At 40.8% G+C, this 15416-nt stretch overlaps 1 protein-coding gene across 8 annotated transcripts in view; it reads right to left on the reverse strand.

Moving 5' to 3' along the window:
• The window catches only part of RPRD2 (regulation of nuclear pre-mRNA domain containing 2), a 115820-nt gene that overhangs the window by 57469 nt on the left and 42935 nt on the right, over positions 1-15416 (reverse strand). For all 8 annotated transcript variants that reach the window (XM_017546376.2, XM_037744923.1, XM_037744922.1 and 5 more), the window contains exon 2: positions 4885-5014. In XM_017546376.2, coding sequence (XP_017401865.1) covers positions 4885-5014 — 130 coding nt within the window. The remainder of the gene's footprint in view (positions 1-4884; positions 5015-15416) is intronic.

Raw genomic sequence — 15416 nt, forward strand, 5'->3', positions numbered from 1 at the left:
GCGATCTCGGCTCACTGCAACCTCTGCCACCTGGGTTCAAGCAATTCTCTGCCTCAGCCTCCCAAGTAGCTGGGATTTCAGGCGCCCGCCACCATGCCCTGCTCATTTTTTTGTATTTTTAGTAGAGACCAGATTTCACTGTTCTGGCCAGGCTGGTCTTGAACTCCTGACCTCATGATCAACCAGCCTTGACCTCCCAAAGTGCTGGGATTACAGGTATAAGCCACCATGTCTGGCCTTTAGAGCACTTTCATGTTCCTTTATAATGTTTTACATATATTAACCTATTTAATCCTCACAGCATCCCTAAGAGACAAACTGTACTATTATTCTCATTTTACAGACGGAAAAACTGAAGCACCAGAAAGTTAAATAAACCACTCTACCAAGTAGGATATCTAGGATTTAAACCCAGGCAACCTTGTGAATTTGACTCCAAAGCTTGCATTTTTAACCTCTAAGCTCTGCTGCTTCCCAAGGAAGAAGAGCTACTTCATGAAGAAAAATTCATAAGCACTTACATTAAGATATACAGTATGAGTGTTTGGCTAGAGCAATGGCTCATTATTGGGACACAGGAGAGCTGGTGGTAAGGATGGGAAGATTGAGATTTGACTGTAGAAGGCTTTAAATAGTATCCACTCCCCACCCCCACTTTTTTTCTGAGACAGGGTCTTACTCTGTTGCTCAGGCCAGAGTACAGTGGCACCATCACATCTCACTGTAGCCATAACCTCTTGGGTTCAAGCAATCCTGCTGCTTCAGCCTTCTAAGTAGCTTCAACCACAGGCACATGCAACCACATCCAGTTAATTTAGTAGAGATGAGGTCTCCCTATGGCCAAGGTTGTCTTGAACTCCCGGGCCCAGATGATACTGCTGCCTTGGCCTCTCAAAGTGCTGGGATTATAGGCATGAGCCGCCACCGCACCCAGCCCTCTCTTATATTTTAATGTTCAGTTTCCTATCTTCAAATAGTTTTATATAACTTATTTTATCATCAGTATTCTCATCTGTAAAATGAGGATAAAAATCTTTGCCCCTAATTATATCATAGAGTTGATTTGAGAATCAAAGAAGATAATAAAGATGGAAAGAGGGCTGGGCGCGGTGGTTCACGCCTGTAATCCCAGCACTTTGGGAGGCCGAGGCGGGTGGATCACGAGGTCAAGAGATCGAGACCATTCTGGTCAACATGGTGAAACCCCGTCTCTACTAAAAATACAAAAAACATTAGCTGGGCATGGTGGCGCGTGCCTGTAATCCCAGCGACTCAGGAGGTTGAGGCAGGAGAATTGCCTGAACCCAGGAGGCGGAGGTTGCAGTGAGCCGAGATCGCGCCATTGCACTCCAGCCTGGGTAACAAGAGCGAAATTCCGTCTCAAAAAAAAAAAAAAAAAAAAAAAAAAAAAAAAATAATTAAAAAAAAAAAAAAAAAAAAAAGATGGAAAGAAATTTCTTACATCAGAAAGCAATATAAAAATATATTTTAAAATATATATATGTATAAATTTATCTATAACAGATAAATGTATATATAAATATAAATATATATTAAAAATATTTTAAAGGATTTTCAGTGCCTTGCCAACATTAATTTGTTAATAATAATAATAGCAGTAGTAGGCAGAATCATATTCCTCCTCATCATAGCAGCAGCTAACATTTATCAAGTGTTTATTAGATGCCAGTCACTGTTCTAAGCCCTTTATATATATTATTAACTCATTTGGTTTCCACAATTTATGGAATAGGTACTATTACTGGATTAATTATGCAGATGATAAACTAATTTTATTTACCTAAAATTATGGAGTTAGGAGGTAGCAGAGGCAGATTCAAATCTATGCATACTGGTTCCAGAGACTATGTTCTTAAACCATTATATCTCTGGACATCCGTGTGTACGCAGTCTGAAGTAAACGAATAAGGTAACAGAAACTGAGAAATTAGTTAGTAGGCTACTACACTAATATAAATATAGCAAACAGAGCAACAATAACAAAATTAAAAGGGAGAGAGAAAAGGATAAAGACACTTTAACAGAAGAATCAGTCCCTGGTAAGTGACTAAAAAAGAAGAAAGAAAACTAAAAGATGACTTAGGGGTTGTTATAAAATGAAAAATTGCAAGTTAGATTTAGAAGGGCTATGTGGCAGAATAGAAATAATAGAGGACTAAGCATCAGAAAAATCTGGGTTCTAGTCCCAGGTCTTTTACTAAATTGTCATTTTCCTTTGGGCAATATCTTAACTGCTCTGGACTTCACTTTTTCTCATTTTGTGAAAAGAAATAAAATCCAATCTGCTTATCTGCAAAGTTAATTACCATTTATATAGCAATTTTCAGTTCATATTGTAATGTATTTTTACATAAATTGTAGGAGTAGGACTTTACACAAAGTAAGGCATGCTATTGTTTCAGGCATTCTGAGCTAAATATCAACACGTAACATTATGTAGTGATTCTCAACTGGCCAGGTGCTATGGCTCATGCCTGTAACCCCAACGCTTTGGGAAGCCGGGTAGACCACTTGAGCCCTGGAGTTTGAGATCAGCCTGGGCAACATAGCAAAACCTTGCCTCTACAAAAAAATGCAAAAATTAGCCAGGTGTGGTGGTGTATGCCTTAAGTCCCAGCTACTTGGGAGGCTGAGGTGGGAGAGTGGCTTGAGCCCAGGGGACAGGCTGCAGTGAGCCGAGACAGCATCACTGCACTCTAGCCTGGGTAACAGAGCCAGACCCTGTATTTAAAAAAAATAAAAAATAAAAAAAGCAGTAATTCTCAGAAAGTAGTTTGGACATGGTCGAATACAGATAAAGCATTTATTAGCATAGAAGTAACAGTAAAATCCATGAGTCAGTCTCAGAAAGAGTATAAAGAAAGAAGAATGGGGGTTCTGGAAGTTTCTTAACTGCCAAAATCCAAATTTGCAAATAGTGCTAAGACTTTCTTCATAAACCTTTTTTATGAGAAAGTGTTATAAAAGTTCCCTTCATGAGAAACCCTTCTTGTGGTGGGTTGAATTCACAGTACAAGTTAGGTATCCCTTACCCGAAATGCTTGGAACAAAATGTATTTTGGATTAAAAAATCTGTTTTCAGGGCCAGTCCCCATGGCGCATGCCTGTAATCCCAGAACTTTGGGAGGCTGAGACGGGTGGATCACCTGAGGTCGGGAGTTCGAGACCAGCCTGACCAACATGGAAAAATCCTGTCTCTAGTAAAAATACAAAATTAGCCGGGCATGGTAGTCCATGCCTGTAATCCCTCCTGAAGCTGAGGCAGGAGAATCACTTGAACCTGGGTGGCGAAGAGTGCAGTGAGCTAAGATTGGGCCACTGCACTCCAGCCTGGGCGACAAGAGAGAAACTCTGTCTCAAAAAAAAAAAGGGGTAACAATGGTATAAAGTTGTTCTCAAAATTAAATGATAAAGCATTTTGTATATTTAGTCAATAATAAATATCCAACAAATGGTAAATGTTATTATTTTATGCACTTGTTTACTTAGGACATTCAAGTAGAGCCGTATTTTAATCTTTTGTAATAGCAAAGTAGACATTTCAAGTTAACAATCCTAAGGAAGGAAGATCAGTTCTTTTGTTTACTTCTTATTTTCAATTTTCAACATATTCCATAGTTTCACAGGATCATTCAGTTCTGACTGCATTAATACTAACAAATGGGTCAATGATAATAAATATATAATCTGAGAAAGTATTTAGCTATCATGGTTGTTCCATATAATTGTTTATATATTGTTTCACATACTGTTTATCCTGTAACTGTGTCTCTTGTAGAAAACAATTTACAAATACAAATGCAACACGAAGAACACACTATTAATACAGGGCCAAAATAAGATCAGATGTAAGTTTGTACTATACATATATCAGAATTCTCCCTGAATGTAGGGATGTTCAACAGGTATTCAAAAAGAAGGGCCCATGGTTAGAGTTTAGGAAATGCTGTTTTGAAATTAGCATTGTAAAGACCCCCAAAGAAACCAAATTATTGGTATGGTAATGTTTAGTTTGAATCTTCAGGGAAGGAAAATTAGTATGGATCATCCTCTAAACTTATTTGAGCACAGAACCCTTCTTCCTTTGATCATTTCATAGGAGTACTGTGAGAAGTGCTGTATCCAACTATTCCTACAAATGAAGTTAAATAAATCAATATGGAGTTGGGAATATGACATTGGGAAATAATTTCCCTTTCTCTTTACAGAGTTCATGGAGGGAAAAAAATTTCAGGAAGACTCAGAAAGAAGAAATGAAATGTGTTAAAACAAACAAACAAAACCAGTGCAGTAGTTAGAAACACATTCCAAGATTATCACCAGGAGACATACATGGTCAGGGTAGGATAAACAAGAGACCAGCTTTTGAAAACAGAAGACAGAGTTTTTAAAAGAAAAACACGGCCGGGTGTGGTGGCTCATGCCTGTAATCCCAGCACTTTGCACGGCTGGATCACGAGGTCAGCAGGTCGAGACCATCCTGGCTAACACAGTGAAACCCCATCTCTACTAAAAATACAAAAAGTTAGCTGTGTGTAGTGGCAGGCACCTGTAGTCCCAGCTACTCAGGAGGCTGAGGCAGGAGAATTGCTTGAGCCCAGGAGGTAGAGGTTGGAGTGAGCCGAGATCGCGCCCCTGCACTCTAGCCTGAGTGTCAGAGCGAGACTCCGTCTCACACACACACACCACCCCCCAAAAAACAAAAAAAAGTGTGTGTTAACAAGAAAGTGATAATGAACCACTTGGGCAAATTATCCTTGAATCTTCAAGCATGTTCAACTATTACAGTTCTTAATGGGTAGAGAAACTAAAATTCTAAATTGTCTAAGCTTAGATCCCATAGAGCAATAAAGATTTACTTACTTCACCAGAGCAGCTGCTTCAGGAAGTACATCAGCAAATGATTCACGGAATATGATTGCATTTTTCCTTTTACAGTTCTGTATGACATCATTGGCAAGGTAAAAGAGATTCAAACGGTGGGGATATGCAGCTAGAGATGACAAAGACAATAAATAAAACCAAATGAGTCAATTTATACTTAGTTCAACTTATACCAAATACAGTGTTCTCAAACTAACTGGTTTTTGTTTTTTTTAAACATGGATATAAAAAGATGAATGTAATTACATGGATGGAATGGAGGAAGGATGAATGGATAAACCAACAAATGAACTAATGGTGAAAGGGAGTAAGGATGGACGGATAAAAAGCCAAATGAAGTAACGGATCAGTTTACTGAACACACTAAAAACCTTGACTACTTCAGGTTAAGTTTCTGCTCAAGGCACTCCTTGTCAAGGAGATTTCTCCCTAACTTTGTAGACGTATGGCGCTAAAAAAAAAAAAGCCCATTAACTCTGGAGAAGCTAAAATAAAACAAAATTATAGTCTCAGACATCTGGGATGACAAAAAAAAAAAAAAAAAAAAAAAAGAAAGAAAAGAAAAAAGAGCTGAACATGCTCAACTTGTTGCAGAAATACCAAAGTTAGTAGAAAGAGCATGGGCTTTGTAATCAAATCAGAATGTGACCTTAAGCAAACTGCTTCACATTTATTATAGATAGACCCTCTCCCCATCAACCAATCCAGACACTACTTAGATACATCTTAGTCTTCCCATCTACTGGAGGGAGGCTCTGCTGCTGCTGCTGCTGCTTTCATCACTAGACAAGTGTCCTGCAAAATAATATGATCCTACGTATGCATCTAGGTTAAGCTTTTCTCTTTTTTTTTTTTTTTTTTTTTTCAGACATCATCTCACTCTGTTGCCCAGGCTGGAATACAGTGGCACTATCTCAGCTCAATGTAACCTTCACTTCCCGGGTTCAAGCAATTCTCCTGCCTCAGCCTCCTGAGTAGCTGGGATTACACGCCTGACCAATATTTTTTGTAGAGATGGGGTTTCACCATATTGGTCAGGCTGATCTTGAACTCTTGACCTTGTGATCCACCTGCCTCAGCCTCCCAAAGTGCTGGGATTACAGGCATGAGCCACCATGCCTGGTCTTTTTTTTTTTTTGAGATGGAGTCTTGCTCCGTTGCCCAGGCTGGAGTGAAGTGGCACAATCTCAGCTCACTGCAACTTCCACCTCCTAGGCTCAAGTGATTCCCCTGTCTCAGCCTCCCAAGTAGCTGGGACTATAGGTGCACACCACCATGCACAGCTAATTATTTTGTACTTTTAGTAGAGATGGGGTTTTATACCATGTTGGCCAGGCTGATCTCAAACTCCTGACTTCAGGTGTTCTGCCCACTTTGGCTTTCCAAAGTGCTGGGATTACAGGCGTGAGCCACTGCACCCAGTCAGGTAAGCTTTTCAACAGCTCATGACAAGGCCCAATCAATGTACTATCTGGAACCCGGAGCAAAGTCACCTTAAGTTTCATTATTCTGCTGGGCAATTTCAAAGTCTATATGGATAATCCCCCATGTTTTCTTGCCTATCAGTTCCTTGAACCCAGATTCAGTGACCTCTAAGAACCACTCCTTTGTACATTTTAAAATCTCCTTCTCTGACCACAACCTCCCACTCCCATTATACTTTTCTTCAGTTTCATCAAGATCTGTTTTTTTTCTCCTCTAAAAGATCTCAGTTTTTTTTCCCTCTAATTCTACATTCTCTTCTCAGTACTCAATTATTCACCGATTCCAGAATCTTTGTCCATTATTTAAACCACTACTAAAACCCTCATACTCTTTTCCTTCTCCCCGCTAATTCCGCCTTCTATCTCACGCACTCAATGAAATCCCAAATTTGGATCATTCTAACTAACTGCCTTTACTCCATATTTATTTCTGTTGCTGGGTTCTGCTGAAGAAAAATCATACCAAAAAGAAAAATTAAGTCTCCTTTTTCACCTGGGCCCTCAATGATACATACTGTCCCCCTCAGATGTGTTAAGTCAGTATTCTCTCTCAAAGAAGTATTTCAAATTTTAACCACTTGTCAGGTCCGAGTCTTTACCACATATCTTCTCACTCTCAGGAGACAAGCTTACATGGTGTTTCACAGGGAAAGCAGAATTCATTAGATGGAAATTATCTTCTGTCAAAAAAAAAATGCATCCACATTTAAACTCACCTAGATCAATTTACCTAACAAAAAGCATCACTCCTCCTATTAAAGAGTAATCCTTTCATTACTTACTGTTTCCCAGACTCTATTCACACCTTGAGAACCTTATGCTCCATTAACTATGTTTGCTTCTTTTTTGTTTGTGTTTGTTTGTTTGCAGGCAGGGTCTCATTCCTTTCACCTAGGGTGGGGTGTGGTGATGTGATCACGGTTCACCACAGCCTTAGTCTAGGGCTCAGCTGATCCTCCCACCTCAGGCCTCTCAAGTAGTTGGGACTTCAGGCATGCCACCATGCCTGGCTAATTTTTCTTTGTATTTTTAGTAGAGATAAGGTTTTGTCATGTTGCCCAGGCTGGTCCTATATTCTTGGGCTCAAGCAATCTGCCTGCCTTGGCCTCCAAAAGTGCTGAGATTACAGGAATGAACTACTGCGCCTGGCCTGTCCTTGCTTCTATTTTAGTTTGATTCCTATTTTTATTTATTTATTTATTATTTTTTATTTATTTTGAGACAGAGTTTCCCTCTTGTCGCCCAGGCTGGAGTGCAATGGCACAATCTCGACTCAATCTCCGCCTCCTGGGTTCAAGCGATTCTCTTGCCTCAGCCTCCCGAAGTAGCTGGGATTACAGGTGCCTATTACCATGCCCAACTAATTTTTTTGCATTTTTAGTAGAGATGGGGTTTTACCATGTTGGCAGGCTGGTCTTGAACTCCTGACCTCAGGTGATCCACCCACCTCAGCCTCCCAAAGTGTTCGGATTACAGGCGCGAGCCACTGTGCCCAGCTTCTTATTTATATTTATATTGTATTCCTTCAGGCTGTCTTTCAACATATGTATATGCATGTTTCTCCTATCTTGACACTTTCTTGCGACCACCTTACGTTATCCCTAGCCTTTCCTTCCTTGACTCATGTTCGTTAAGATCTTTTACGGTGAAGAGTCCGAATGAGTTTTGTATGTTCACTGTCTACACTTTTAACTCCCATTAACTCCATAATTATAGGAGCCATCTTTTTATTGCACTTAAAAAATATGCAATCTACCATGCTAACAGCTTTATACAAATTATTATCTCATTTATGTTGCCAAGAGTTCACTCAAACACCAAATTTCAAGGTTGCTAATTCCAATTTAGTAAACCCAATGGAGATTTTTTAAAACGTTATTTATTTGCGGCTTTTGGCACACAGAAAAAAATGTCACAATACTTTCTCCTTTGGCTTCTGTCTTAACCACTCTCCTGGTTTTCATCCTACCTCTCTGGCTCCTCCTCTACAATCATGTATAGGTAGCCAGTCTGCCCATGATCATCCTCTTTTAAATGCTGATGTTCTCCAGGATTCTCTCCTGAGCACCGTTCTCTACTCATAGCATGGTGTTTTAACATTTCAGGCTTTTAAGTTAATCTTTTCCATTTCTAGCTCTGTCATTTGTTAGCTTTGGAGTCTCTTCTCTATGTTGCTTTCCTGTGACAGCCTCACAGGATTGTTAGAACTAAATAAAACAATTAAGACAGGGCTTAACACGGAGAAAATGGAATGCTATCAGCATAATCGCCTTCTTCCACCTCCTGGTTGCTTTAATTATTTCAACCTAGGTATCAATGACTCCCGTATCTGTAAATGTCAGGCTTGGATTTCCCTTTACCAGTTAATGTACACATCCACCTCAAAGTCTCCGAGGTGCCCTGAGGTTGATTTTATTTATTTATATATTTCTGTCACCCAGGCTGGAATACAGTCACAATCTTGGCCCACTGCAACCTCTGCCTCTTGGGTTCCAGTTCTTTCCACCACAGCCTCCCAAGTAGCTGGGACTACAGGCACGTGCCACTATGTCTGGCTAATTTCGCTCGTTTCCCAGGCTGGAGTGCAGTGACTCAGTGCAACCTCTGCCTCCTGGGTTCAAGCAATTCTCCTGCCTCACCCTCCTGAGTAGCTGGGATTATAAGCTGTGCCACTATGCCCGGCTAATTTTGTATTTTTAGTAGAGACAGGCTGGTCTTGAACTCCCGGCCTCAAGGGATCCACCTGCCTCATCTTCCCAAAATGCTGGGATTACAGACATGAGCCACTGCACCCAGCTGATTTTAATATTTTATGATTAATAAAACATTAATCATCTTCCTCTTCTTCTATTAGTACTCTTTAGTCAGAATTTTAGCAATTCTTTCTAACTCCTTCTCCTTACCCCCTTACATCTATTAATAAACCTCCCAACTCTACCCAATTTTGTCTCCAATAATATTTCTCAACTTTATCCCCTCTTGTATTTCCTTTCCTACTATTGCTGTTTTCTAGGATTCATCACCATTGACCTGGACCACTCCTGCAACAGCCTCCTAACTAGTCATCTGTCCCTAGACTTGGTCCCCTTAAATTTCCTCGCTATATTGTTGCCAAATTTATTTCTTTTCTCTTCCTTTCTCCTTCCTCCCTCCCTTCCTTCCCTTCCCTTCCTCCCTTCCTTCCTCTCTCTCTCTCTCTCTCTCTCTCTCTCTCTCTGTCTCTCTCTCTCAAAAGATCAGATTTATTTGAAGAAAACAAAAAACCCACAGCCCAAAGGATGGGATTTTACATCTCAAGACATCTCCCAGGTATTAAGTCTATAGGTTGCAAATCATTTTCTTTTCTTTTTCTGTTTTTAAGAGGAGAAGTCTCTTTCTGTTGCCGAGGCTAGAGTGCAGTAGTGCAATCCTGGCTCACCGCAGCCTCTGCATCGCGGGTTTTAGCAATTCCCTGCCTCAATCTCCCGAGTAGCTGGGACTACAGGTGCTACAGGTGCATGCTGCTACGTCTGGCTAATTTCTTGTATTTTAGCAGAGATGGGGTTTCACTATGTGGCCCAAGCTGGTCTTGAACTCCTAAACTCAGGCAATCCATCCACCTTGGCTTCCCAAAGTGCTGGGATTACAGGCACGAGCTACCGTGCCCAGCCTACAAATCATTTTCATAGAAGATATTTTTGTATAAATTTTACATGCATTCAGGAGTGGGATATAAATCAGTTCCTGTTTTTATTTTAACAGGGGAGCAAGGCAGAAGTAGGAGACAAATTCATTTTCAAATATGCAAAAATTATCCAATTATTTCTCATATCAAATCTGTCCATGATTTCACACTGCTCAATGGAAAAAGCTGAAAGATTTTAGCTTCCTTTATGATCTCCATCCTGCTTTCTCTTCCAGTATCATTTCTTCCCCCTCAAAGTTCTATCTTTAATGAATTACTCACAATTTCCAAAAACCCTGCTACCTTGTGTTCTCTTTTACTCAGAATTTTCCTTTTCTGTGATAACTCATCCTACATCGTTTTCAGTGGTTTTCTACTCATCCATAGGAAAATGTCCAAAATTTTAAATTTAATTCACATCAGTTTCTGACCACCCCCATGTTAAATCTCTACTTCTTCCCGCAAACCACAAACTATTTTATTACTACTTCTCCCCAGTGCAAACTCTCCACTCTAGTCAGAGAACTTTGGAAATTCTGGAGGAATAAAAAAAGGCGGTTGAGGTAGTCTGGGAAGATGCTTTAAGCACCCTATACTTTTCCTTGTTATAGCATTTATCACACTGCAGTATACCTGTCTGTATCCCACTGGATTATAAGCACCACAAAACTGGAATTTCTATTGTTTATTGCCTTAGTCTTTTGTTTGCTTGCTTGTTTGTTGAGACAGGGTTTTGCTCATGATCCTCTTACCTTGGCCTCCCAAAATGCTGAGATTACAATACTATCTTGTTATCAATGACTAATTCAATGTCTGGTAGGTATCCAATTTTTATTTTTATTTTTGAGATGGAGTCTCACTCTGTCACCCAGGATCGAGTACAGTGGCATGATCTCAGCTCAATGCAACCTCCGTCTCCCAGGTTCAAGCAATTCTCCTGCCTCAGCCGCCCCAGTAGCCGAGATTACAGACATCCTGCCACCATGCCCAGCTAATTTTTGTATTTTTAGTAGAGACGGGGTTTCACCATGTTGACCAGGCTGGTCTCAAACTCCTGACCTCAGGTGATCTGCCCACCTTAGCCTCCCAAAGTGCTGGGATTACAGGTGTGAGACACCGCCCCTGGCCCAGGTGTCCAATTAATACTAAATACATATTTGATAAAGAAGTTAAATTTTCAGACCGGGCGCGGTGGCTCAAGCCTGTAATCCCAGCACTTTGGGAGGCCGAGGCGGGTGGATCACGAGGTCAAGAGATCAAGACCATCCTGGTCAACATGGTGAAACCCCGTCTCTACTAAAAAAAAAAAAAAATTAGCTGGGCATGGTGGCGCGTGCCTGTAATCCCAGCTACTCAGGAGGCTGAGGCAGGAGAATTGCCTGAACCCAGGAGGCGGAGGTTGCGGTGAGCCGAGATCGCGCCATTGCACTCTAGCCTGGGTAACATGAGTGAAACTACGTAAAAAAAAAAAAAAAAAAAAAGAAGTTAAATTTTCATAGGCAGGAAGGAAGGGGAAGAGTATTCCAGACAGAGCAGCTCATGAGAAAAAGTGCTGAGGAGGACTATGTAATGAGCGTCTTTGGCTTTGGAAAAGGGAAAGATTTAGGAGATATATATATATATATATATATATATATATATATATATATTTATTTATTTTTTGAGATGGAGTCTGGCTCTGTCACCAAGCCAAAGTACAGTGGCAAGATCTTGGCTCACTGCAACCTCTGTCTCCTGGGTTCAAGCGATTCTCCTGCTTCAGCTTCATAAGTAGCTGAGATTACAGACACACACCGCCATACCTAGCTAATTTTTGTCTTTTTAGTAGAGATGGGTTTTCACTACGTTAGCCAGGATAGTCTTGATCTCCTGACCTCATGATCTGCCCACCTCAGCCTCCAAAGTGCTGGGATTACAGGTGTGAGCCACCATGCCCAGCCTATAATTTTTAATTTATTTAACAAATACTTAATACTTTCTATATGCCAGGGACTGTTTTAAAGAGGATATAGATATTAACTGACATCCTCAGCACAACTCTATGGGGTTAGTACCAACCTGCACAACACAGTAAGATACCATCTCAAAAAAAAAAAGTTTTTAAGTGAGCCAGTTCTAACTGCACACAACTATAGTTACTCGGAGGCTGAGGTGGGAGGATCACTGGAGCCTGGGAGGCTGAAGGTGCAGTGAGCCATGATCGCTCCACTGCACTCTAGCCTGGGTGACAGAGCAAAGCCAGGAGGAGCCCTGAGGCCTTACCAGAGACTAAACTGGACCTTAATCTTGAACTCTGCAACCTCTACAACTGTGAAAAAAATCAATGTCTTTGTTTAAGCCACCCAGTCTGTGGTATTTTGTTATGGCAGCCAAGCTGACTAATACAACTGTATAAGGAAAATATCCTTCCTTTTAGGAAATGAACACCAAAGTACTAAAGAGGGAAGCATGTCTGCAACATATGCTTAAATAGTTCAGGAAAAAAAAGGGTTCGTGCCCGCAGAGAGAGAAGTAAGAGAGATAAAGCAAGTATGTTAAAATGCTAATAACTGGGGGATCTGAGTGAAAAGTACACAGAAGGTTTTTGTAATACTCTTGCAATTTTTTTAACATTTGAAATTATTCAAAATCAACAAGTTAAAAAAAAATACACAGACTCCAACCACTACTTACTTCTTCCACCACTGCCTGTGGTCTAAGTGACTATCATCTTTTGCCTGAATTATTGCAGCAGCCTCCTACCTAATCTCCCTGCTTCTACCTTTGCCTGGCTTGAGTCTAATCTCAACTCAGAAAAAGAGAGTGATCCTTTAAAAATATAAATTGATGGCCTGGGTGCAGTGGCTCATGCCTGTAATACTAGCACTTTGGGAGGCTGAGGTGGGAGGATCATGAGGTGAAGACATCGAGACCATCCTGGCCAACATGGTGAAACCCCGTCTCTACTAAAAAATAAAAAAATTAGCTGGGCATAGTGGCGCATGCCTGTAGTCCCAGTTACTCGGGGGGCTGAGGCAGAAGAATCAGTTGAACCCAGGAGGCGGAGGTTGCAGTGAGCTGAGATTGCACCACTGCACTCCAGCCTGGCAACAGAGTGAGATTTCAGCTCAAAAAAAAAGACCGTATTACTCCACTTCTTAAATCCCTCCAATAATGGTCCCCTCCTTAATAAAGTTAAAAGTCCTTACAATGGCCTATAAATCCTAAACAATCTGACACTGTGTTATCTCCCTGACCCAAGTTCCTCATCACCACTGATTCCATTGTAGCCACAACGGCCACTGTGCTGTCTTTACAAGGCCTACAACACACCTGGCTGACTCCTTGCCTCACAGTCTGTTAAGCTCACTGTTCTGGAACTTTCCCCGTATTTCTCATGGCTCATTCAATCACTGCCTTTAAATCTTGCTCAAATGTTACCTTCTCAGTGAATACATCCTTGACTACCTTACTTAAAACTGCAACATCAGGCCCAGTGCAGTAGCTCACATCTTAATCGCAGCACTTTGGGAGGCTGACGCGGATAGATCACTTGAGGGCAGGACTTTGAGATCAGTGTGTCCAACATGGTAAAACCCCATCTCTACTAAAAATACAAAAATCAGCTGGGCACAGTGGGTGATGCCTATAATCCCAGCACTTTAGGAGGGCGAGGTGGGCAGATCATCTGAGGTCAAGACCAACATGGAGACCACCTGACCAACACGAAGAAACCTCATCTCTACTAAAAACACAAAAATCGGCCCGGCGTGGTGGCACATGCCTGTAATCCCAGCTACTCGGGAAGCTGAGGCAGGAGAATTGCTTGAACCCAGGAGGCGGAGGTTTCTGTGACCCAAGATTGCACCATTGCACTCAACCTGGGCAACACGAGTGAGACTCCATCTCTCAAAATAAATAAAACAAATAAATAAAATAAAATACAAAAATCAGCTGGGCATGGTGGCACAGCCTCCTAGCTACTGAGGAGGCTGAGGCAGGAGAATCTCTTGACCCGGGAGGCAGAGGTTGCAGTGAGCCAAGACTGTGCCACTGCACTTCAGTCTGGGCAACAGAGCAAGCCTCCGTCTCAAAAAAAAAAAAAAAAAAAAATTGCAACATCAAGCCAACAACCCACCCTTCTTTGCTTTATTTTCTCAAATAACACATAACTTTCCAATATACTATAAAATTTATTTTCTGCCTATCTCCTCCATGAGAATATAAGCCTATAAGGGCAAGCATTTTTGTCAGTTTTATTTACTGTTGAATTCTCAGCACCTAGAATACTGCCTAACACTTAGTAGGCTTTCAGTAACTATTTCTTGAATAAATAAATTAGAAAAAAAAAAGGAGAAGGAAAAGAAGAACAGGGGGGGAAAAAAAAGTAGTAATCTCTTCAGTTTGGCTAACAATCCCATAAGGCTTCTGTGTATGCAAAGCATAGGTAGGAACTAGTTTCAATGAGGAATTCTAGGGGCTGTTGCAGAAGTTAATCTAGATATAGCCAGTGTTCTTACAACATCAATTCCTCAACAATCTATAGGCTAAATATTCAACTTTCTTTTAATTATTATTGAGAAGGGGAAAGGGATTAACAATAGGAAAGTGGAAGGTTACTGATTTAAGTCTAAGTACCTACAAAATAAAACTGTTAACTTGGTAGGAGACGATTTAGATGATTTTTAACTTGAATTATTAATATTTTATGTCTACCCTGCCTTGTTCCAACAATGGGCTAAGATAGCTGATACGTAAAATGTTTTCAACCCATGTAGTCTTTCAATTATAGAAAACAAGCGTTATGGTATAATGGAAAGGGCATCAGCAGGGGAGTCCAAAGATCTGAGTTGTAACTCTTGAAAAAGATTCATTTTCATTAGCTTAGGTCTGTCTCTTCATTTATAAAACAGGCTGTAGAAAGGAAAAACAAAAAGAAAAGCCACATGGACAAAAATGTTATTTATAACTGTAGAAAAACTAGGAGCAACCTAAAGAATAGTAACAGGGGAACAGTTAAATAAAGGTACATCGGTATTATGTGGTTGATAAATAACATAACTGCATGACAGTTAGTGAAAACACAGGTAAAAAAAAATGCACATATACCATTATGTAAATACATTATATTAAATAACGTATATGTGGGCCAGGCACGGTGGGTCATGCCTGTAATCCCAGCACTTTGGGAAGCCAAGGTGGGTGGATAACCTGAGATCAGGAGTTTGAGCCCAGCCTGACCAACATGGTGAAACGAAAAATACAAAAATACAAAAACTAGCTGGGCGTGGTGGTAGGTGCCTGTAATCCTGGCTACTCGGGAGGCTGAGGCAGGAGAACTGATTGAACCTGGGAGGCAGAGGTTGCGGTGAGCTGAGATTGCA

This window comes from Cebus imitator, unplaced genomic scaffold (genome assembly GCF_001604975.1).
Source record: "Cebus imitator isolate Cc_AM_T3 unplaced genomic scaffold, Cebus_imitator-1.0 Scaffold188, whole genome shotgun sequence".
NCBI lineage: Eukaryota > Metazoa > Chordata > Mammalia > Primates > Cebidae > Cebus > Cebus imitator.